The sequence below is a fragment of the Rhincodon typus genome, chromosome 19, assembly GCF_021869965.1.
Source record: "Rhincodon typus isolate 14 chromosome 19, sRhiTyp1.1, whole genome shotgun sequence".
Taxonomy (NCBI): domain Eukaryota; kingdom Metazoa; phylum Chordata; class Chondrichthyes; order Orectolobiformes; family Rhincodontidae; genus Rhincodon; species Rhincodon typus.
Genome location: NC_063350.1, coordinates 44,700,356 through 44,726,177, shown reverse-complemented (window position 1 = coordinate 44,726,177; position 25,822 = coordinate 44,700,356). Strand labels below are relative to the sequence as shown.

The 25,822-nt window shown below is 37.8% G+C and overlaps 1 protein-coding gene across 1 annotated transcript in view; it reads left to right on the top strand.

Annotated features, from left to right (window-relative positions):
* Positions 1 to 25,822, top strand: part of ctnnbl1 (catenin, beta like 1) — a 156,668-nt gene that overhangs the window by 54,531 nt on the left and 76,315 nt on the right. The window contains exons 6-9 of the mRNA XM_048608403.1: positions 2,020 to 2,113; positions 9,254 to 9,345; positions 13,393 to 13,465; positions 17,575 to 17,633. Of these exons, the coding sequence (XP_048464360.1) occupies positions 2,020 to 2,113; positions 9,254 to 9,345; positions 13,393 to 13,465; positions 17,575 to 17,633 (318 nt within the window). The remainder of the gene's footprint in view (positions 1 to 2,019; positions 2,114 to 9,253; positions 9,346 to 13,392; positions 13,466 to 17,574; positions 17,634 to 25,822) is intronic.

Sequence of the window (25,822 nt, the reverse complement as noted above, 5' to 3'; positions counted from 1 at the left end):
ATTGAGTTCTCTGAATTTGATAGGTCATAAATTAGAAATGCATGCTTGTTTAACAAAATTACTCAACTACTGGACAGTGAGGACAATTTTGAAGCTATCTGTACAGACAGCAGAGCCAGTTGAAGAGAGCCAAAAATGAAGAGGAGACCTGATGTGTAGATGAGGATACTGCTTTTGACGTAGACTTCAGCAACTTTTCTGATAAAGTCCTGCATGAGAGATTGGTGGCAAAGGTAAGAGCCCATGGGATCCAAGGAAATTTGGCAAATTGGGTCCACAATTTGCTGAATGGCCTGAAGCAGAAGGTGATGTTTGAGGTTTGCTTTTCTGACTGGATGTCTGTGTTCAGTGGTGTCCCACATGGGTCAATGTTGGGGCTGTTGCTGTTTGTAATTTTTATAAATGGTACAGACCTGAATGTAGGAGGGTTGATCAGTGAGTTTGCAGATGATTTTAAAAAAATTGGTGAGGTGGAAAATAGTGAAGATGATAGCCTCATATTGCAGGAGGATATAGATGGGCTGGTATATGGGGTCAGTATTGGGGCCCTTGCTGTTTGTGGTTTACATAAATGATTTAGACATGAATGTTGGAGGCTTGATTGGTAAATAGGACAGATAAAATTTCATTGGAAGCAGTTCAAAAGAGCGTTCATTAGGATGATCCCTGGTATGGAGGGATTGCCTTATGAGCAAAGACTAAGCAGGTTGGCACTCTACTCACTGGAGTTTAGAAGAATTGGAGGCGATCTCTTTGAAACAAATCGGATTCTTAAGGTGCCGGACAGGATAAATGCTAAAAGGATGTTTACCTTCCTGGGAGAGCCTAGAAGCAGGGGACATAGTCTCAGAATAAAGAGGGGCCAAACTATGACTGAGATAAAGAGGAATTTCTTCTCTGAGAGTTGAAACTCCCTGATGCTGTAGGTGCAGAGAGTCCTTGTGTATATTTAAGGCTGAAGTAGATTCTTGATGAGTAGGGGAATGAAGGGTTATGTTGCAAAGGTAGGAAAATGGACAAGAGGAATGTTGGATCAGCTATGATCCTATTGAATGGTGGAGCAGGTTCAAGGGCCCTAGCAGTTTACTCCTGTTCCTATTTCTTATGTTCTAGGTTCGCAGCTGATACCAAAAATTGGTGGGTGATAAATAGTGAGGAGGATAGCCTTAGGCTTAGGCTACAAGAGAATATAGACAGGTAGGTCAGATGTGTTAATTAGTGGCAAAGGAAATTCCATCAGGATAAACATTTGTGATGTACAAGGCAAGGAAATGTAATAAACATTGGTTAGACCACCACTAGAGTATTGTGTGCTGTTCTGGAATCTACATTATAGGAGGGATGTGATAGCACTGGAGAGAGTGCAGAGAAGATTTACTCGAATGTTGCCTGGGCTGGAGAGATTGGACAGAATGGGATTGTTTTCCTTAGAGCAGAGGACACTGAGAAGGATAGTGATTGAGATGTATAAAATTATGAAGGACATCAACAGGATAGATACTTTTCCCTTGATAGGATCAATAACCAAGGGGCATATTTAACATAAGGGGCAGAAGGTTTAGAGGTGACGTGAGGAAAAACATTACACTCGGAAGGTTGTGGGGATCTGAAATTTACTGCCTGTAAGAGTGGTAGAAGCAGAAATCCTCATAACTGTTAAGTATTTAGAAATGCACTAGTGATGCCAAGGCATGAATGGCCATAGACCAAGTGCCAGAAAATGGGATTAGAATAGTTAGGTGGTTGTTGTTGACCGGCGTGAATGCTGTGGGCATATGGGCCTTATTCTGTGCTGTAGAACTCTATGATGGTCAGTCTGATGTAGGTACATCCATACTGTTGATAGGGAGGGAATTGCAGTATCTGTCTGTATGGGCCTCTGGTTTATAAAAGAACCAATCATGTTTATTATCAGACATGTATACAATTTGTAATGTGTCACTCATTCAGTATTAAAAGGATTAACAATTCATGCTGAAGTAGCTTGTTACAATGTTATCTGTTTTTGCTTTAATTTAGTTGGAAGGACAAGTGGTAGCACTACTTGTCCAGAACCTGGAACGATTAGATGAGTCCGTGAAAGAGGAGGCAGATGGTGTTCATAACACATTAGGTAAGGTTTGTCTGAAATAATACTTTCCTCTGTGAAACCTCTTGAAATGAGTACAAGATTAAGGGTGATCTATCATGCCTTATGTGTGATTTTCCTGAAGTTGGATTGCAGTTGTGTGCTTTTCCTGTTTTAAATCAAAAGTACATCTAACAGGCACACAGAATTTAATTCTAGGGAAAATGAATTTCAATTACACTGAAGAATTGATTGGCAAATCTGAAGCATTAATTTAATGTGGAAATGGCCATTTTTTTATCTTGAGCATTTAAAGTGCAGCCAATATTTACAAAGTTGTATTGAAATGCTTTCTCAATTATAAGATTACTGAACATAAGTTCTAAAACACGCCTTTTACATTGCCTTCTAGTTTCTTGACAATAACAGTGGAAGTGTATTAGAGCAGAAAGCTGTATTTTGTATTTTATCCAACACAATTTTTTTAACCCTCATAAGCATGTAATGAATCATTTCTCTCAAGCCCCTTTAAAGAACTGTCTTAAATTCGTATGCATTTAGTTTGTAGGGTTGTTCGTTCAGCAATGATAATGGTAATTTCTTTTGGTGTTTATGGAAATGTAAGAAGAAACTCATCATCTGGAGTTGATCTCTGTTTCATTCCCACTCTTTGTTCTTATGTGTAACTGCTGTCTGCCTGTTTCTTTTTGCACTTCCCAAACACTTTTGTAATCTCTGTTTTCTAACTTTCTGTCCTTAACTCAACTGTTTTTCTGTGAAGATCTCCCCGCCCCCACCCTTATCATTTGGTGCTTCATTAATTTGCTCAATTTGTCAAACTGATCTCATAGCTGTCATGATTCGAATTTTATATTAGTAGCAATTGGAGAGAGCATATCCTACAAGCAGCTAGAATATGTGAATCAGAGGAGGGATGGAATAGAAAGACAGGGAAGGCTCCTTATAGGATTGGGAAGTGACTTGCAACCATGTGCACAGGTTGAAATCTGAGGTCAAGGTGGACTATTAAAGAAAGAAAATGCTAGCGAACCTCGACATGTCTGGCAGCATCTGTGGAGGGAGAGAAACAGTTGACATTTCAAGGCTGATATGGTTCTTCATTGTTCTTCAAAATGTTATTTCTTTGCCATTCAATATCTGCTATTATTCTACGATGGACTGCATGTGCACACCATTCTAATATCCCCGTATGTGACACTGCAAATTGTGAAATAGCTTGCAAGTATTTCAGTTTGTTAAAGTTGCTGCAAAAATGAAAGTTGTAAAAATACTTAACAGATAATCTGACCATGATGTAATTGAATTCCTAATTTTGGTAATACTGCTGCTTTAAAATTGTAAGGTATCCTTCATTAATTAGTAAGCTTTCAGTTCTTGAGCCAATGATTCATAAACTCAGCACTGACCAAGCAACGATTTGAAATTGAGGACCCTGTGCAGCAGATAATTCTATACGATTTTCGACCATAACTCTCCATTGAGTTGATGCTCAAGAAGCTGGAGCAAAATCACTGCAGTGAAAACGAGAACCAATCAGGAGGAACTAGTCAATCTGTGGATTTAATTGGGTTTTTCTAAATCCCATTACTTTCAATCGGAAATGTGCTACCGAGTATGTTTACTTGTTTTATGTTGCCTTGGCTTATGTCAGGAAAGGAGCAAAGCAATGTGCTTGTCAAGCCCAGTTAATCTTTTAGGATAGAAGATCCAGTTGTATTATAAAATGAACTCACCAGTGGGAATACTAATGGGGATACTACCTGGGGATGCTAATTGCTTGTGACACCAGTTCGGCTGTTTGCACACTTCTATTACTTTTTTAATTTATTTCACTCTCAATACTTTACATCAAAATGCTTCACCTTTGGCCTCATTTCAGTGAAGTGCTGAGAAACCTGTCCTTGCAGCATTTGTAATGAAAGCATTTCAGGCTGAAAGTAGCAACTGTTACAAATTTCAAAAAACAAAATGCTTTGCAAAGGAGACTTTGAAAATCCATCTGTTACTTATCATTTACTCAGTCTTTTGTGGTTTGTTTGAAGTAAGTTAAAGGAAACAGTCTTTCTCTTGTTTTTGATACCTTCATATTTCTGTCCCTCTCTCTTTTCTGTCGTTTTCTTCCCTTAAACATTTCCTTCTTTCTCTTTATCTATTCTCAGTCATTTCTCTATTTCTTTCCCATCATATGGTGGGTGGTTTGGCATAATATAAAGAAAAAGGGAACTACCATCAGCTGCAGATTGCATTTAGAATGAGGGTTGTAGGGAAAATGTGACCCTCTTCCACTTATGCCTTTACCATTTTATGTTCTCTTCTCATCCTTCGCCCTGCTTCTCCTGCACTGTTGATTCCTTATTCTCCTTAATTAATAAATTCAATTCAATAAAGTACTCAATGCTTGTAACCTTCCATCACCAGTGCATCACAGTCACTCATCTTAACATGTCTATTCAGTCTCCTCCTTGCTATTTCCAAACGCGGGTATTAAGACGCTAGAGGCCCTCCACCCTTAAGCAATATTCTTTGGACTTCCTTGCCTTTTCAAAATTAATTGAAGTAAAGAAAAATATTCCACCAATATAATTGACTGGATGGTACTGGTGCATCTTAAGAAATTAGATACATTGCTCATGCTTAGACTGCTCAACTATTCAAAATCGGAACTCTGGGCAGAACTTCAAATCCAAGACCAGGCTTTTGGAAAAAGTTGAAGCCTTCATTAAATACTTTAATCAATCATTAATGGACAATTGAATGGAGAAGCTTAATCATGAAAATGTGAAATGTGTAAGGTTTTGAATTCCTTTGTTTAAAATTCTTAGAGATTGAATTGACTAAGAAAAAAAATGAAAACGAAAGTTAGATTTTTGGGGAATTTGTGATTCCAGCAACCAAATGGTAAGAATTGTGGGTAAAATACATTTTATGCATTAAATTTGCAGCAATTGGTGCATATTATGCCATGTGACATTGTTAACATTAAAAATTCCTCTCATCATGCAATCTAATGATAGCTGAGACAAACACTAATGGTGCCGGTTGATTTTGTCAGTGCACATTTTTCTTCTGTTGTTTGACTTCTTCAGACAGCCAAGCTGATATTCAGAAATCAGGGTCAAGTGTATGAACTGCCAGTACATATGTAGCATAGTGAATTGTCTATAAAATACAAATGTATCTTGTTTTCATTTTGTTAATGATTTTTAGGGAAAGTTTTTTAATAGTAAATGTAATAGCCGTATTGTTTACTGAAGAATTAGCAAGTCCTTTTTTCACGGGAATCTGCCAAATTATTCTTAGTAATTATATATGTTTTGTATTGTATTATTATAGTTTAATATCGAGAACATTAAACTGTGACATTGTCTGGTTTCTTGGTGAATTGTATTCAGTTACTCAAAACAATGTGTCAACAATACATTTAAAGAGTTTATTCATTGTTGTGATTCAGGAAATATATATGTCACTGTCTGGGAAGTAAATGTTAGACATGACTTAAATCTCTTATTTATGGAGAAGTGTATTGCCAGTTTTGCACAGGAAGAGCTAAGAACAAATTTTTTGTCTCCCCTCAACATATTCATGGTGCAGATTGGTAATCTGCATTAATTGTGTAGATCAGAAGTTGTAAATTAATTCTGTTCTAACTTTCACCACCTATTTTAGATGCATGGACTCATAAAAGTTTGGAAAACTCCAAAGTTCTTCCAAATGGAGTTATTTTTGGAGACAGATGTGAGAAGGAAATATGGAACTATAGACATGTAGTGTCTCCAGATTAGATTACCTAAAAAGTATAACTGCTTCAGACATTCAAAATGGGGAATATATTTAATGGTATTCTGCTCATCACCAATGTTTAAATATGATACCTCTAGTTCATAGCTAAAATTAATTTCTTTCTTTACACAGCTGGTAAGACTGGATCATTCTTTGTATTTTGCCAGCTTTCTGTCATAAGTGTATAGCACATTAATGAAAAACCATGAGCCTAAAAATTGCCTAATTAAAATCATTTCTTGTGCGCCAGTCTGTCCCTGCCAGTCTGCACAGATGCAAGCCCATCTGTGTGCACATTCAGCACGAGGAATGAAGCGAGTATTCTGTATAGCGCACTCTCTTTTATAATACATCAAGTTGATCCAAATAGCTTGGATGTTTGTGATGTTGGCTGTTGAGTTTTTCAAAGCTTGTTGTTGTAATGTGAGAGTGGTGGTGGTGTTTTTGGTGCTACAGATAAACAATTATTAGTTTGTGGAGGCTTGAGGAAAAAGGTGAGATAGATGGAATGCTAAGTGATTTTAAAAGAATGCTGAAAATAAAATTCTAAATCAGGATAAAACTGTTTGGGAATGAAGGGTGATACATATCTGGATTTTGAAAAGAAATTTGAAGTAATTTACAACAACATTTAGTTGAGGGACAGGAAGCAATGAGCTATGATTGCCCAGATTGGAGAATGGTTTGGAATGTTGTAGTCTAGAGAACAGTGCTGGGCAAATCTTTGCGTTACGTATGGTTAGTTTGGATTTGGATTTGGGCATGTATAAAAATGTATTGATAACAGAAAAGGAAAAAAATTGCTAAAGTAAAATATCCTGGTGGAAATGGTGTTTGGTAACATGGAGATAAAGATAGCAGACACAGTTTAATGTGAAATATAAAGATTGTGAATATTAGGAGGAGCAAGACATTTAGCCTATGTGGATTTTTAGATTGTATTTTATAAGATGTCTCTGGGTTATTTATAAAAAACATTCAGGTGAGTAGTTTAAGAGAAAATGTTGTAGAATGTCAAAACTTAAGTAGGAAGATGTCAAAAGATATGGTAGAACAAAGAGAAGTTGGTGTTCAAATACATAATTTCATGAAAATCTGAACAAAGATTAACAAAGATGAAATAAGGGCACCTATTTAAAGTTACATAGCATAATTGAGGATAGTGAGCATGAAATTGTTAAGTAATTCATTTTTGGCCTTCAGACATCAGGAAGTGGCCGATTTCATATGTGCTGATAAAGTCATTAGAAAGGCCAGTGGGACTTTGGGTTTTTCGTTGAACGTAGAGAATGACAAGGATGAGATTGTAGTAAATTTTTACCAGACTATACATGTTTTGGTTGCCCCTTTGTGCAAAGATTTTGATTCTGTATGCTTGATATCATGATCTCAGAATTGTTATAGCACAAGAAGGAATCCATTCAGCCTGTCTTGTTTGAAATGACGCCTCCAATAAGTAATTCACCCAGTGCTGTTTCTAGTCTTCTTGTAAACATGCACATTCTTGTTTTTCAAATAATTCCAATTCCCTATTGCATGCTTCAGTTGATCCCACCTCCACCACACCCTTGGGCAGCACATTCCAAATCTTAACTACTTACAGTGTGAACCAGTTTTTCCTCAGGTTTCCATTATTGTTCTTGCCAATTACCTTAAATCTGTGCCCTCTCAATTTTGATCCTTCTATGACTGGGAATAGTTTCTTCCTATCTACTCTGTCCAAACCATTTGTGATATTGAATACCTATATAAAATCTCCTCTCAACCTTCTCTGAGGAAAGCAGCACCATCTTATCCAATCTATGTAACTCAAATTCTTTATCCCTGGAGCCATTCTTATTAATCCTTTCTGTACTGCCTCTAATATTTTCACATCTTTTCCTAAATTATGGCATCAAGAGCTGGACCCAGTACTCCAGTTGAAGTTGAACCAATTTTTAAAAATATACCTGTACCTTTAAATTCACCAGAATTGATAAAATAGAGTTATAAGAAAAGCTTGAATTATTAATACTCATTCTGTATGATCAATCTAACGATATCGAATAGATGCTTTTAAAATCTTGACGGATAGTGATGGGTTGTTTTGGACAAAACCACTTTCTGTGGTTAGAAAATCAATGTAAGTGAACCTTTGGAGAATTTTTATTGAAGGTCACCCATTCAACATGGTTCTTTTGCCATAGGAAGTAGATATGGCAAAGCCCCTTGCACTTTTTTCAAGGAAAATACAGATAACTGTTTGAAACAGAAAAAGATTTTAGTTTGGAATTTCTGAGGGCCAAATCAACACAGGCACAGTGAGGTGTCTAAATATTTATGATTCCAAAGTTAGGTTACAGGGCTCTCTCACTCCTTCCTGCTTGTACCCTGCAATCCTGTTACTATACCTCTATTGGTGACAAACAATAATATTTTATTTAGGGACGAGGAGGTGGCTAGGAATTGAAATACAATTCAATCACCAGATTTAGGTTAATAGAATTTTTGATTCTGTTCTATTTAATAGATGTGAAACTTGGCCTTTGTCTTTTGATAGCTTTCATTTTGACATGCCTGGGGTTGCCTTTCTGTGCACCCCATTTTCAGCCTTAGGAAAATTTGCAGTTGCTGTTACTTAACTCTTGAAAATGGCAGGGCAGCTTCATATTTGATCCTTGACAGGAATTCTCCAGTTTATTTTGTTTTTGAAATGCTTTGCATAGTTGGAGCAAATTGTCTGTTACTGAAGAAATCCCCACTAATGCAGATTTTTTTTAAGAAAATGAGGATAACAGTTTTCTTTCAAATTCTTGCTCACATCTTCTTTGTCTTCCTCAATTCACTTTAGTTAACAATTCTGTGTCCTTATGTCAGAGACAACAGGAGGAGTCTTTCCCCAGAGATCAAGGAGAAATTTGGGTTCTCAGCAGTTAATCAAGAAAAGGCCGATTAAACTTATTGCAGCCGACTGGTGTCAGCAATACGGTGATAGGTCATTGTCTATATTCTTGGAAACTTATGGTCATGTTTCTGCTGGGCGGGAGTCTTTCTTAATCTCTCCCCTTCGGTAAAACGATAAGTTTGTGAAGAACTTGTTTCTGATCAACAACCACATCTGGAGGTTTTCTTGATTTGCTGTGAAAAAGTGGACACTGATTATTCGAATATGGGAAGTAATGTTTTAAAATGCCTATATTTAAACTTAAGCTAGACTTACATGGCTAATTTCAACTTAATAAATGGAGAATGGACGGATGCCACATTTAAATGTTCTGCATAAAAGCAGCAGACTCTCGTTTCTTCAAGAGCTCGACTACTCGCAGTAGGTCAGCCAAAGGTTTGTTGTTGGTTTTAATTTGCTTCTGAATTATGCATTCACCATGCCTTCTCTTTCTCTCTCAGCTATTATTGAGAACTTAGCGGAATTTCGTCCTGAAATGTGCACTGAAGCAGCTCAGCAAGGCCTTTTGCAGTGGATGCTGAAGCGAATAAAGGTAGTGCTTGTTTAGAACCATTCCTCATTTTAACCAATAGTGTTAACAGTTGTCTTTCTCAAAGTATTGTGTCTTTCTCAAAGTGTTTTCTCTCTCTCGGAATCTCTCTTTCCCCTTCTCCACCCTCCGCCCCCTCCCCACCCCCTTGGATTGCGCTCGCTCGCTCGATCTCTCTCGGAATATCGGGGGTGCGCGCGCGCACTCACCCTCGGAATATCACTGTCTCGCGTGCGCGCTCTCTCTCTCTCGGAATATCGCCGCCTCGTGCACTCTTTCACTCTCTCTCTCTCTCTCGGAATATCGCTGTCTCGCGCTCTTTCTGAATATCGCACGTGCTATCTTTCTCTCTCTCTCTGAATATTGCGCGCGCTCGCTCGCTTGCGCTCTCTGAATATCGGGCGTGCCCGCGCTCGCTCATTCTCCCTCTCTCTTAATATCGCGCACTCGCTCACTCTCGGAATATCGCCATCTCGCGCTCTTTCTGAATATCGCATGTGCTATCTTTCTCACTCTCTCCCTCTGAATATTGCGCGCGCTCACTCGCTCTCTCTGAATATCGGGTGTGCCCTCGCTCGCTCTCTCTCTCTTAATATCGCGCGCGCTCTCTCTCTGTCAGAATATCGCCGTCTCGCTCTCTTTCTGAATATCGCGCGTGCTATTTTGTGTCTCTGTCTGAATATCGCGTGCACTCTCTCTATCTGAATATCGCCATCTCTCTCTCTCTTTGAATCTCTTCCACCCGCACTTTTAAATCTTGTAATCGCAACACTCTCTCCTCACAAAAAATATTTGTCCCTCTTTCTTCTCCAAAGCCTTTGAATTGATTGTCACCTCTCAAATCTGTTTCCTCCTTTCCTTTAATGCCATGTATGAATCCTGTATATTGGGTTTCCACCCTGAAACCGTGCGCATCAAATTCTCACATTGCATGAGACTGTGATAACAGTAAATGTTCTCCTCGAATCCTTCTTGACAACTGCTCTGCCATCTTGCAACACTTCACTGTCAATCCAATTGTCTCAATAAGAGATTTATTCACACAGTGCAACACTAACATGTCTGCTTCCTCCATTGAGTCTTGCACCAACCCTCCAAGGAGCATCTCACCCAGATTTTTATTGATTTTAAATGGCACCATCTGCACTGGTGTAGCATTCAAACATAGGTCCGTAGAACATTTACTTGGTCTCTTAATTAATAATTTGGCAATAATACCACTGGGCTATCACCTCCCCATGTTAATGAAACTGCTTACTCCAGCTAACCTGCATGGAATCACCACTTTTTCAGTGAGCTCAGTATATTTTTGTTCCCAAACCTGAAACAAGTTGTGATTTTATATTCCCTGACTGTACTTTGATCCTTATTACTGAGTGAATCTAAATAGTTTCTTAACCAGCCTATTCCACATTCTGTTGAGGTATAACCACTATCCAGTATGCCACAATTAAATTAAGTTTCATCCAGTACACTTATCGCTGGACTGAAGCTCCTTGTGACCAGCACAAATCCCTCAGACTGATGAGTATTATCATCTGCAACATAGGAACTTTCCATGTCAATGTCTTTCTAAATTATCAAAGTCTTACCGTGCCTTGGAGACATTTAAGCATTTCTTAGAAAGTTTATCCATGAAAAGTAATAAGATATCCAAACCAGCATAAGTGTTCAACTGATGGGCATCCAGTTCTTAACAAAAATTGCTAATATTTTGTCAGGTACGGCCTTGGCATTATCACTTCATGGCTTTTTTCGCTAATGTCTGTGTATCCACTTTTTAGTTTTTCACTGATTGGTTATGAGATTTGGATACTGAGAACGTTGGTGGGTAATCATATTTTGACATTTTGTATTGGTCATCAGCCATTTTTTCCATTAAATTAACAAATTTTGATCTTCTGTCTGGGCAAATTGCTCTTGACTAGTCTGAAGATGAAGATTAGAAACTTTCTGAACTATCTTGTTAAATTGATTGCAGTCAGTTGGTGAAGTGTGAAGCTAGACTTTTGGTGATAATATGTAATGCTGAATTCTGCAGATAAGTAGATGCCTAACTATACTATTTCCCAGCAGACCCTTTTTGCAAATGCTTTCAGGACCTAAATAATCAATGCTTATCATTTTGTATCTGAGCAAAATAGTCAACATATCACGAACGCACATGACATCCTTCTTGCACAATATATCATTTATTTTAAACAGCAAAGTGAAAGCTGATTTGACATTGACCTATATTTGTAATTTGGTCGGTGGTTTGTAATGTTATTTAATAAGCATTAAAACTTTTAATGTAGAGCCGAAAGAAATGCATTGGTGCCTTTTAAGTAACACATTTTGGGTCTTTCTCTTAATTGTTCACATTGAACATTTCCCCCAGTGAGGGAAAGCAATTCCAAAGGTATGTCACTTTGTGTGACAGTTCAAAGGATTAGGGGAGGCGAAGGCCTCGTGGTATTATTGCTGGATTGTTAATCCAGAGACCCAGATTCAGATCCTGCTACGGCAGATGATGGAGTTTGAGTTCAATAAGTAATGGGAATTAAGAATCTAACAATGACTGTGAATCCATTGTTGATTGTCGGAAAAACCCATCTGGTTCACGAGTGGCCTTTAGGAAAGGAAACTGCTATCCTTACCTAGTCTGGCCTACATGTGACTCCAGACCCACAGCAATGTGGTTGACTCTTAATTGCCCTCTGTTCAATTAGGGATGGACAATAAATGCTGCCTAGCCAGCAATGCCTTCATCCCGTGAATGAATAAAGAAAAAACAAATAAAAAAGGAGTTAGTCCTTTATCTATCAGGCAATGGAAAGCAACTCACAAATTGAAGGCAAAAATGGAAATGACTTCTGTGGAACATGTTATTCAATAGCACTATTTTCTAAAGATAATCCTTTCTCAGAATGTCATAAATGCTACTTGGTAACTATTCTAGCCTGACAATGCAAAAACTTACAAGCAAGCCTATTGAATTGGCTATTTCACATTCAAAGTATTATCTGATATGCAATAAATATTTACAATTGTCTACTAATTTGTGCATGTAGGAGTGAAAGTAGCTTTGGGATCTGTAAAACCTTGTGCAGACTTCAGAAGGATAATGAGGCGTCTTAACGTGAACTTCTATTTCTCTTAGAAGGAAAAAGTTACATAACAAGTTGATCTGCACATGTTGTGAAACATTTGTGCAGAAATCTTTTCCAAATTGCACTGAAAATTGTCTGGTTCTTGTTGCGCATACAAAAGCAAAGCAAGGCAGAAACTTGAAATCTGAAATAAAAGCATAAAATGCAAGAAATACTCAATATTACCAAGCAGTCGTAGCAATTTTTTATGCTTCCTTTTGCTGTTCTACTGTTGAGCTTTTAGATTTCCCATTGTTCTCCACTCCCATTCCAATTTGAACTGAGATGCTCTTAATTTCACACAATTTGATTTGGATCTTGCTGATATACCGATTCCAGAATGCCAGTCTGTGAAAATCTTTGGGTATTTGATTCTTTCAAGGAAACTATCAATTGCTGTCCAATTACTTGGGTTAAAATTGGCATCTAGCAATAGAGAGAGAGAAGGCTGTTTCTAATTGTACTTCTGAATGTGCGAACTTGGAATCCTAATGCCAATTTAGATGGCATGGTGGCTCAGTGATAAGCACTGCTGCCTCACAGCACCAGGGACTTGACTTCACTTCCAGGCTTGGGTGACTGTCTGTGTGGAGTTAGCACATTCTCCCAATGCCTGCGTGGGTTTCCCCCAGGTGCTCCAGATACCTCAAACAGTCCAAAGATGTGTACATTATCTAGATTGGCTATGGTGAATACATAGTTACAGGATAGGGTGGGGAAGCTGCATCTAGGTGGGATGCTCTTCAGTGGGTCAGTGCAGCCTCAGTGGGCTTAATGGCCTCTTTCCACATTGTCGTTCATCATTCATGATTCTATAAGATTGATTGATTTATCTTTTAGGATCTGTGCTCAGCTGAATATGATAATTCTTGCAGTGTTCTGACATGTTATAACTATTCGGATTCTATTTTTAAAACAGGCCAAGATACCTTTTGATGCTAACAAGCTTTACTGTAGTGAAATTCTCGCCATTTTACTCCAGAATAATGACGGTGAGTTTATTTTCTGTGATTATTTTTGAAATTAAAGTACATGAAATTGGTTAAAAATGAACAGATTGTAAATGTGTTCCTCATCCAAGCCCAATAATAGTTCTGTCCATCTGGTAGCTTTATCTTTACATCTGTTCATCTGTTTCCATTCTGCTGTCGGTGTTTCTCGAGGACTAGCTTGCATTTAATGTTGCTTGATAAACTGGAACATCATCTGTGTTACATTCAAATAATGTGTGTAGTAGGGATCCTGGTGTCAATTGAGAGTTACTTTTTTAGGATCTGTGCTTTGAGATAGTCATCAGAATTGCATGCTGACATGCCTTAATAATGATGAGGCTGACTTGCAAGTGACAAAGTTTAAAATTACCTCCGCCTTTCACTCCGGTGAACGTCAGTCAGCTGTGTATTTATAGATAAGGATTAATACACATTTTGGCTGATGCTACTTTCAAACGCATCCAAAAACCAACCGTCATCCAAAGACCACCTACATGTAGTTTCTGGACTGTAATTTCTACTTCCTGTTAGTGTACCTGATGCTTTGCCCATTCCCATTGCCAAAGGTCATGCTTATGTCTCTCTTGGTCACACTTTACTGTGAAACTTTTGTTAAAAATGTGATTATAGTTGAGGAAGGGTACAGGTGGTTGACCCCATTGGACTGCTTTTGCATGTACCCAGACATGAGAATCCGAGATATCTAGGTTGTTTGACAAATGCAGCAGATGGCTGGTGCAGGCTGTTTCTCAGTTTTCACCTTTAGATTCAGAAAGGATTTAGGTTGGAGATCTGCCTCCATTTTGTCAATAAGGCATTAATAGGACTAATGTGATAAACAAGGTGAGAGTTGCCTCTCGGCTGTCAACTCTTGCCATCACCTTGCAGTAGATTATGACGATTGAATCGGAAACTGTGGCCATACTTGATTAATAACCATTCAGCTACACAGATGGTTGATCCTAGGTTGATGTTGAATCTCATAATCAGGGTAAGGTGATACTGAAAAGACTGATTTTGTAACATAAAGTATTAAGTAGCATTGATATTCTGAATTTCTGCATTTTTCATTTATTTGACTTCTCAGTTCGTACTCTCCCCCCGACCCCCCCACCCAGTTATGTGTTTAATAATCTGATGACAGTAGATGTTAACTTGACTCTTTACAAATTCAAATACTGAGATATTTTTCCTCAGTTGCTGTAACTGAGATATGCTAATCTATTATGCTCTATGTGTATGGTTAATATTTTATTTGGAAAGAAGAGAAATTATGAATAAATTATTAATTTTGAAAGGATTTATCCATTTTCTTGCTTCAGTTGCTTGGATAGCAATATCTGAATCTTTTGGGTGACCATTCAGCTGACTCATTGAATGAGATCACCTCTGTTAATTTCCTCTCTGTAGAACTGAGAGGGAGAATGTAGAATCTCTCTGTGCAGACGGAAGACATTTACCCTCACATGGTTAGTTCTTACATAAAGTGACATAATTCGTATTGTTATTCAGTCACGATGAAGGGACACATGCTTTAATTTTGAAAGGGATCTTTAGTTTTGAGAAGTGGCATTATTTTAAATTTCAGCAAGTTGTCTTGGTGGTGGATATGGAACTTGGAATCATGTCTATTGTTATTTAATGACTATAAGACAAAGGAGCACAGGTAAGCCTTTCAACCCAGTGAATTTGCTGCACAATTCCGTGAGAACGTGGCTGATCTGATGGCCCTCAAATCCCACTTCCCTGCCTTTTCCCTATAAACTTTGATTCTCCTGCTGAATAAAAATCTACCTAGCTAAGAATAGACTTAATGAACCAGCCTCTACAGCACTCTGTGCTAAAGAATTACACAGGTTCACTAACCTCTGAGAGAAGAAATTCCTCATCTGTGTCTTAAATGGCCATCCCCCTATTCTGAGATTATGCCTTCTGATCCTAGACTCTTTCTATTACCTCATTTCTGGTTTTTCTTCACGGTAGTGTATATATGGGGTCTAATTCTACATGTTTATTGATGGCCTTCTTGGTGGAGAACCAGGCCTCTAGAAATTCCCGCGCTTGTCTCTGTTTGGCCTGTCCTAGGATCTGATGTTGTCCCAATCGAACTGGTGGTTCTCCTCATCCTGGTGAATGGAGAAGAGTGAGTACTGGTCATGTCTCTTTGTGTACTCATGACCAGTACTCACTCTTCTCCATTCACACGGATGAGAACCATCAGTTCGATTGGGACAACATCAGATCCTAGGACAGGCCAAACAGAGACAAGCGCGGGAATTTCTAGAGGCCTGGTTCTCCACCAAGAAGGCCATCAATAAACATGTAGAATTAGACCCCATATATACACTACCGTGAAGAAAAACCAGAAATGAGGCAAGCAATTACAACAGATCCCAGAGTTTAAATACCAGGCGGAAAAACACAACAGTGCTTCATCGGAGACTGCACTGCTGATGTTACCCAGCAGGGTAATGAAACGTTTGAGCACTAATGAACCAGCTCGATGAGCAAACCAACCACAGTATTTCCTATCTGTTTTGCCCATCATTACTTTGTATTTATGGGATGCTGTTAGTGCCTTCACGATCGAAGACCAACACAAAAGTATTTATTTAAAATCAGGACCATTTCCTGGTTCCCCACAATGATTTTCCTAGTTTCATTCTCTGAGGGTCCTACATTGTTCTTTATATTTTTAAAGAAGATCTTACTGTCAATTTTTATTTTAATTGTTAGTTACACTTCATGTATTTTCTCCCTTTTTACTCTTGTTTGACCATATTTTCTTGGTATTTTAAAATTCCCAATCCTCCAGCTTACTGCTGATCTTTACATACAGCACGTTTTTTCTTTCAATTTGATACTATCCTTAACTTTCTTGGTTAAGTAGCATTGGCTTATCTGCTTCCTAAAATCCTCCTTTCTATGTGGAGTGTATCTACGTTGTGCACAATGAACCATTTTCCTAAACATCTACCCTTGTTCATTAAACACCCCCTTAACTCCCTTCCCAGCCCAGTCGGGCCATCTCTGTCCTCATTCCTTTCTAACTGCTCTGATTTGACATACAGTTCTTTCTGACCAAAGTTCCTCATTCAGCTGAATGCTAAATTCCACCATGATATAATCCCTATTTTCTAGGGGATCTTTTAAACAGGAAGCATTCATTAAAACCTGCCTCACTACACATTACCAGATCCAAATAGCCTGATCCTTGGTTGGATACAGAATATATTTTTTTCTAGGAAACTGTCTTAAGTACATTCTATGAAATTTCCTCATTGCTATCTTTGCCAACTTGATTTTTTAAATCTACAGAAAATTAAAGCCACCCATGATTTATGTACTGCAGTTTTTACATTTTCTCATTATCGCCTGATCTATTCTATGCTCTACAGTATAGCCTTTGTTCGGGGTCTATAAACAACACCCACCAGTGTCTTCATCCCCTTGTCATTTCTTACCTCTTCCCAAATGGATTCTGTATCTTCCAATTCAAGATCATTTTTTCTCTATTGTACTTATTCCATCTTGCACTTACAAAGCTACCCCATCATCCTTCTTTCCTGCCTGTCCTTTTGGAAAGTAACATACCCATGAACTTTCAGCCCCATTTTTTTTGATGTCTTTGTAACTGTCTGTTTGTAATTAGCATAAGACTATACCCATTAGCCTATGGTGCCATTCCGTGACACCTTGATGAATATGATATACCTCTCCCACTAAAATTATGAAGATGGGTATTAAACATTTTTAAAATGATGTCATTGAATTATTTGGGCTTAGTTAGTACTCTGTGAATACTTGAGGAATGCATTAAGTTCTGTTAATTTTGTCCATTGTACTCAATGTTTGATATCTTGGATTGTCTGGTTAGTTGTATAACTATTATGTTGGTTATATGGAAATAAAAACTTTTTGCATGCAATTCTAGTGATATGCCAGTTCAAATGTTCCGACTAAGTATTATCCTGGTGAAGTGTTTCTCATTTTCTAATACATTTGTCTGTCTTCTGGTTGATCTTATAATATATTGTACAGTATTTATCATGCAGAGTGTATCCATGTTTAATGCTGTAGTATCTGACAAGTGGTTCTACTGTTTTCAGTCAATAGGGAATTACTTGGTGACCAGGAAGGGATCGACGTGTTGCTGCAGCAGCTGTCAGTGAGTTTCTGTTAAAGCTTCTAGTCCCTGACTCATTTAGTATACTTAATTCTTTCTTAAATGCATCAGTGGCCTTCTCTCATGATCAATCGGGTATAAATTGTACCTGAATTCTCAGTAATGCACACTGCTTTTTTTATAGGGATATGAATGTGTTTTTTTTCAACCAGCAGATGTGGATGGATTATTGCAGAAGTACTAAAGGAAGAATTTAAATATAATGCCTCTCATTCTAGTTAGGATGTCCCAAACTGTTGCACATCTAATGAATAACTTTGTTTTTAGTGAAGTCAGTTGTTATGTAGGCATGTTTTGGAAGTATGTTTGTGCACAACTCATTTCCATGAGCAGCATTCAGATGCATGACCACTTGTTCTGTCTTAGTGATATTGGTTGAAGGAGCTTGTTGGAGAGCTTATGATTCTTAAAGTCATAAAAAAGAATCTTGTGCTCACCAGAGTCACACTTTAAGTAATGTCCCTCAATACTGCATTGTGTGACTTATGTAGCTTAAGTAATAAAGTGGGCTTGAACCCACTGTCTGAGGTGACTTGTTACTATTTAAAGCATTTAATAAATGTGCCACATGTAGGCTCCAATTGATTTTATATTATACTTGAAATTGATTGAGACACTTACTTTTCAGGAAGTTATACAGTTCAGAACTTAGGAGCAGGAGTAGGCAGGCCTTTTGGCCCTTTGTGTCTGCTCAAGCAACAATTTGTAGTGAATATTTCATTCTGAAGATTTAATTGTTTCCATTATCCAGACCCAAGGTATAAGCCAGAAAAGAATGACATCACTGTTTTAGTACCTAACTGAATTTTACATTATTTTGCTGATATACTTCAGATATTTCCTTCTGGTTGCTAAGTCATTAAATTGTTAATAGTTGTAATTGAGTCTGCAGAAATGATACAATAATGAAACTTCTAGACCTTTTACCTCCTGATGCTAAAACGACAGGATATGGTTACATGAATGAACGAGCAGAATTAGACCATTCAGACCCCTTAATCTTTGTCCTCAATGTCTTATCCCTAATTTTAAAACAATGCCCCTGGTCTGGATTCATTCACAGGGAAACATTCTCTCCAGGTTCACCTTATCAAGACCATTAGGGATCTTGTCTACTTCAATCAAGTGACCCCTCGCTCTTTCAAATTCCAGCGTAAACAAACCCAGTCTGCCATAAGACAACCCAGTCATTTCAGAAATCCAGTAAATTTCCTTTGAAACTCCTTTTGACTATTAAATTGAAAATATTAGACCAGCGAAAATGACTTCTGCATTGCTCAGTTGCTTTGTTAACTTTATTTTGAACTAATCATTTGTGCGTCACAGCATCCATGGCATTGTGACCAGGTGAGAATGAAGAACATTTAGTAAAACATGTAATTTAGTAAATAATTCAATGCAAAGGCAATGCATTAAAAAGAGAATAGTGTTCTATGACATGCCAGATAATCTTTCCCCAACAAAGGTGCTAGGCCCAGCCATCCTATTGCACTTCATCAATGACCTTTCTTTCATCATAAGATTAAAAGTTGGGATTTTTACTAATGATGACAAATGGTCAGTTCCATTTGCAGATACTCAGATAATAGAGAGGACAGAGGACAAGGAAATGTACAGACTTTAAATAGTAATGGGTTGAAGAATTACGGGGAGCCAGCAGGAAAGTGTAAGATGAGGCCAAAATGAGACCAGCAATATTCATACTAAATGGCAGAGTAAGCTCAAGGGGCTGAGTTATCTACTCCTGCTCCTAGTTCTTATATTCTTGCGTAAAACCTGGGCAACATCTATGCTTGAGCTATTAAGTTACATTATCGTTTTGGGAATTGCCATCTCCAACAAAAGAGAAAATAGCCACCTCTAGTTTGCATTCAATGGCATAACCATGATAAAAGGATATGATTGATGGGGGTTTTATATCTATGGCAGGGCTTTTAGCAGTGGGAAACTTAACTGGACTAACCACATATGTACTGTGGCTACGCAAGCAGCTCAGAAGCTCTGTGTTCTGTGGTTGAGATTAATTGGTCGTCCAATGGAGTTCTTAGCACATTATGGCATTAAAAGTCCTGAAGGTTTTTTTTTCTGTTCAAAAATGGGCCTTATCTATCTTTGGTAACATATTTCTCTTTGGTTGCGCTTTCTGATACTTGTATGAAATTCCAGTGTTAAAATGGATTTTAAACAAAAGTTTGAGTTTGGCATTATTTTATCATTCAATGAATTATCGTAGTCACTGGTTCTGTTACTGTGCCATTAGTCTGCTGTTGAAGTCAGATAAGAGTAAAATCAGTGGCACAATTTTTAAGTAATGAATGAAGGATATATTTTTAAAAAACGGATCTGTTATCTGTCACAAAACACATGGAAGATGATTTCTATGAATTTCTAATTCTCGATGCCAGCCTTTATTCAAAGGTTTATAATTGCTACAAATGCTACTTTTGCTGAGACATAAATACTGCCTAAGATTAGTACAGATGTGTAGAGTGGGCTTATGTTGAATTCTTTGTTCTTGCAATGCCTTTCTCAGGGGAATAAGGTGAAGCAAAATAAAAAAAGATGTGTAACATTTTATTTAGAGTAAAATAATCAAATAGAATTTATTTAGCAACATGAAGGTACATATATTTTATTGAATTGAGACTTTTAAATGGTAACATGGAAGAATTAAATGCCATTCAGTTATCCTTGTTATTAATGTAGGTGAAATGGAAAAGTGCTGAACAATGATTTGCTATAACTATTTTCAGATGGAATATTCTGATAACTAAATTAGATCAGTTGCAAAATAGGAAAGCTATACAATCTGTTCAGTGTGGTAAAATTTGTAGTAGTACTGTTTGTGCTGCAAACTTGACGTTTGTTGTAGGACATGATTTCTGCAAAACTACGTTGGAGGAACGTATATAGCAGGATTCTCTCAGCATCTTCCCCTGCTTTTCTTGGCTTATATTAATGACCTAAATTTGTACAGGGCTCAATTTCAAAATTTGCAGATGACAGAATGCTTTAAATTATTGCAACAGGATTGTGATAAATTTCAAGAGAACTTAGGCTGATTGAATGAGCAGAAGAGTGGCAGATGATACTTAATACAAAGAATTGGGCAGTGTTTTTTTTTGGCAGGAAGGATGAGGAGAAACAAAGTAAAATTCAGATGTCAATTCTTAAGTGACTGCAGGACCAGAGGGACTCGGGGCTTCATGTGCACCAATCATTGAAAGTTAGCAAGGCAGTTAATTAAATGGAATCTAAAGCTTTATAAATAGAAGCAAAATAAAAACAAGGAAGTCATAAGAAACCTATATAAGGCCTGATTTAGTCACAATGAAGCATTGTGTTCCATTTTGGGCAGCTCATTTTAGAAAAGGTAAGAAGGTGCTAGACACGGTCCAGAAAGGATTCATGAGAAAGGTTCCAGCAAAACAAACCAGTTCTTTGGGTAGTTAGGAGAAACTGAGCCTCCTTGGAGAATACTAGATTTCAAAGCACCTCTCCCACCTTTTCAGTCATACTCTTGAATGCCTATTACCTGGAATCTCTACCTGTTTTGAGAATTCTTAATCTATACAGGTGGTATTACTATCTTCCAGTATTCATAATGCCATTCCATTCTGAGCATCCCACTTATCTGGAACAAAAACATTGTCCAAAGAAGCATGGACATATGTGAAATAGTCTTTCAACAGCTCTGCCTTAAACTGAGAGTCAGTATGAATTATTGTACAGTGTCTTTTACTTGCCCTGTATAAATGTTTTGTGAACTTCTGATATAGCTTTTAAAAAAAGGTTTCATTACCAGTGACACAATTATGCACTGTCTTGGCTGGTTTGCTCACAATGGAGTATCGGCTAGTTTTTACTTCCTTAATTGCCCATGGTACTTTTCCCTATTCTCCTCTGAGACAAATACTTTAAATATATGTATATTCAATCAGAATCCATAAAACTGCTTCTACTTTCTTAGTCACCTATTATGATTATTTTCATCTTGAGCCCTGAATTCTTGATGCGAAAGTAGTACAACTACATTGCTGTCACATTTTGTCGAGAAGCTGTTCAAGTACTGCACCCACATTACCATGGCTAAGGTTTTCACCATCTCTGCTGTATTTGTCACCTCAAGTATGGAAGAGATAGCAGGTACCTTCCAGTAAACCACTGGTTGACTGTGGAATAACACTTAGTTCCGGGCAGTTCATCCCAAAAGCAACAATGCAGTGAATAATTTTACCTTATATGCTACCATTTCTGCAGATGAGTTTTTTTTTCCTGCAGCTTGACTTTTCAAGCAGCTGACCATCTAGTGCGTGTTCTGACTCATGATAGGGAGAGTCGTATGTTTTGCATCTTACCTTTCTGCATTAAATTTCATCAGGACACAATGTTTTCTTTGAGGACTCTTGAGTTTTTTTTGATAGCTACTTTTTGATTTGCTATATTTGGGGCTCCTGCACCATTATGGCAAACTCATTTATTGGGTGATACAGTCACAAGTAGCAATTCCTTCTGTAATTGAGTTGACACATGCAGTATTTGAACTCTGTCAGAAGTAGAATTAGAAGAATTCATCAACATTCTCAACAATGATCTATCTTCCATTAAACTTAGCAATGCTTGCTTTTCCTGTTAATTTATCTGTCCAGTCCAGTTGAACTAACTCTATCCTCATCTCATTGTAATTCCCTTTTTTTAAGTTAACCGATTGTTTCCAACCCATGTTCCTCATACTAAAGCTGAATATTAAATTCTAATGTGGTATGATCACTACTGTCTTGGGGATCTTCTACTCTGAGGTCATTTATTAAATTACCATTGTTCATTACCTATTACCGTATCCCGGATAGCTTACTCGCTGGTTGACTTCATTATATATTGCTCTTGGAAACTATCCTTAATGTGCTCTGAATTCGTCGTTGTGGCTACTCTTTCCAACTCCATGACCCAATCAGCATGAAGATTAAGGTCATCATAGTTATTGCTCTATTCTTCCTACATGATTTGTGGTTATTTGTAATTTCTACCCATTGTTACAGTGCGGCTGCTGTTTGGGCGTCTTCACGCTATTGCAACAATGTGTTCCTCCCCTTGCTTTTATTTACCTCACTCAAATAGATTCTACATCATGTGAGCCTGGATCAATTCTCTCAATTGTTTTCATTTTATCTTTTATTAACAGTGTTACCCATCACCTTTTCCTTCCCCCCTCTCTTTCCAAATGATTGAATATCCCTCAATGTTGTTACCAGTTTTGATTTCCTTGTAACCATGTCTTCGTAATAGTTATGAGATCAGTTCGTCTATCTTGTTCCGAATGCTTCATTCACTAAGGTTCAAAGCCTTTAAGTTTGTCCTATTATCAAATCTCCCTGCACTTTTATACTTCCTTGGGGCAATATGATTCACCCACTCTGTCTCTTCTGGTAACAATCAGCACCATCATTGAACTGCAATCATACCTTCACCTTTACCTTTTGATTTTATAATTTTCCATGCAATTGAAACCCCCTATCAATGTGTCCACCAACCAACTATTTAGTTTAAAACCCTATCTACAGCTCTAGTTATGCGATTCATCAGGACTGTGATCCTAGCATTATTCAGGTGGAGCCTGTCCCATCAAAACAGCTCCTTTCCTTCCCAGTATTGGCGCCAGTGTAGCATGAATTTGAACCCATTTCTCCCACAGCAATCTTTAAGTCATGTATTTAACTCTTCTACTCTTGTTGATCCTATGCCATTTAGCTCATGGATCAGAGAATAACTTGGAGAATATTATCTTTTTGTTTCTGCTTTTTAATTTAGCCCCTCATTTTCTCTCAGCAGAGCCTGTTTGCTCTTGAATGGCTCCCTAGGCTATGGTGCTCTGGCTAGTTTGCTCATCCTCCCTACAACCCCTGCAGTTGTCCACACAAAGCAAGAATCTCAAAACTGTAGACAAGCTCAAGGGCTGAGGCTCCTTCAGTACTACCTCCTGGATCTCTCTACCTACCTCACTTAGTCACACTCTCCTGTCCCTGACCACTGTCGGAATTTGAAGTTGTTAATCTAAGGGGTGTGACTGCCTCCCGAAACAGTGTCCACATAACTCTGCTTTCCTGGTGTGTTGCAGTATTCGAAGCTCAGACTGCAGCTCAACAGCTCTGAGCCAGAATTCCTTAAGCAACCAACACTTTCTGTAATGTGGCAACTATGAACCACAGTGAGGTCCATCAGCTCCTATGTCATGCATATATAACACATTGCCTGGCTCTTCATCTCTATTTTATTTACTTAGTTCTTAATTTGATTTTAAATTCCTTAGCAGTCTTTTCATTTTTAATTTGGAGAGCATTTCTCCTATTTACCTTTAAATGAGAGGTAACTTATAATCATGAAATTAGCAGCTATTACCAACCGATGAACTCAGTTTTCCTGTGAAATCACTTTTTTTTGTGCTGGGCCCCTATCCTGGAGCTTCAATTTTTTTCTGTTAACAAGACCTTAAAAGCTGTGACACAATAAAGCAAACAGTTATCTTAGATTATAGGAAATGATTAGTAACATCTGTTCAATCTCTGTTATTTTCACTGTAATTTCAACTTGTTCTTACTGATTCTATTTCAAGCTGTTAATACTATCCACGATATCTGTTTGATTAATTCTTTTACCTAGAATGCCCTATGTGACCTTGATTATCAATTTATTGATGTGGCAATTGCTTTTGAATTGATCAATTGTATTCGGATGCACTTAATTGATTTTGAAAATAATGGCTTCTGCTGTTGGGGTTGTTGTGACCCAGTGGTAGTGTCCATACCACTGGGTAGGAAGGCCTGGGTTCAAGTCCCGCCTGCTCAAGAGATTTGTTGCAACATCCATGAACAGATTGATTAAAAATGACTACTGATGTTGAAGTGCTGTGGTGGAACAGTGATAGTGCCCCTACAATCTGGGCCTGACAATCCAGATTCAAGTCCCGCCTGCTCCAGAGGTGTATAATAACATCTCTGAACAAGTTGATTAGAAAATTTAAAAAAAAAAGACCTCTGCTGTTTGATATAAGCTTAGCTTCAGGATGAGGTTTCACTTTCTATTTTGGGAAACTGGCCAGAAGCGTTGCTTATTAGCAAGAAGGTTTGCCTGGTGAGACTAAAATGATGTGCTGATTCTGGTTTGTGGAACAAAGTATTCCAGAGGAATTTGCCTACAGTTCCATCTGCAGGCTTTTGAACACCATGAAACATTCTGCAGTATCAGCTAAAATCATTTCTTCGGGGAAGAATTAAACATGAATTGCAGGTAATGAGAGAAATCAGGACTTGTCCTGGCATCTCAAGATGCAGGAAATGGGCTGTAAACTTGTATGTAAATTATGTCCCTTACACAAGCTTTCCTGTGCACAAGTTTAGCAGTATAACCATGGAAACTGTAAAACTAGATGTGATGACTACTGTGGATTCTGTGATAGCTCATTTTATCTGCCTGAGGAGTGTGGTGTTTTTGAAAATCTCAGGGCTTTAAGTATTAGTTGTAGCATTTTGTGCAACAGACCTAACAGTTGCTTAGTGCTGTCGCATATTTTTAAATTAATGGTAGATGTCTGCAAATTACCCACTAAAAACAAATGATAATGATGTCTAATGGGAAGATTAATATGCATTGATAATGTTGGCTACCTTTCAGCAATTATTGCCACAGCCAACATTTTAAAAGAATCAAGGTTGCAATGTTATCTGGTGTTTCTTTAGGTGTCATTAAACACTTAGGCTTCAAATGATGTATTTTACCTCTATGTCACAACACCCTGAATTTCTGGCTTTAAATCGCTCCGATCTTATGATTACTCTGTACTATACTTGATATCTCAACTGCATAATGAGTAAACTCTAATGACTGTTAGATGTTCAATCTTGACTAGATACAGACCTTAATCTGCTGTCTGAAATGTTGTTCTACTCTGATCTTTCTACTATAATATTTCACTTAGAATTGTTGATTGTCAAGCTGGCCTCAATTCGACCATTCAATTCAACAAAATTGATTTTTACATAAGTAAAACTTTGAATTGATATATCTGTGCTGCTGGCTAAATGCAGTTGACAAGTGTTGAACATTTTCATCTCGAGGAAAGAAAGCTACCTTTGCTCTTCTCCTGTCCCACTACCAAGTTGTCATGGTTTGCCAAT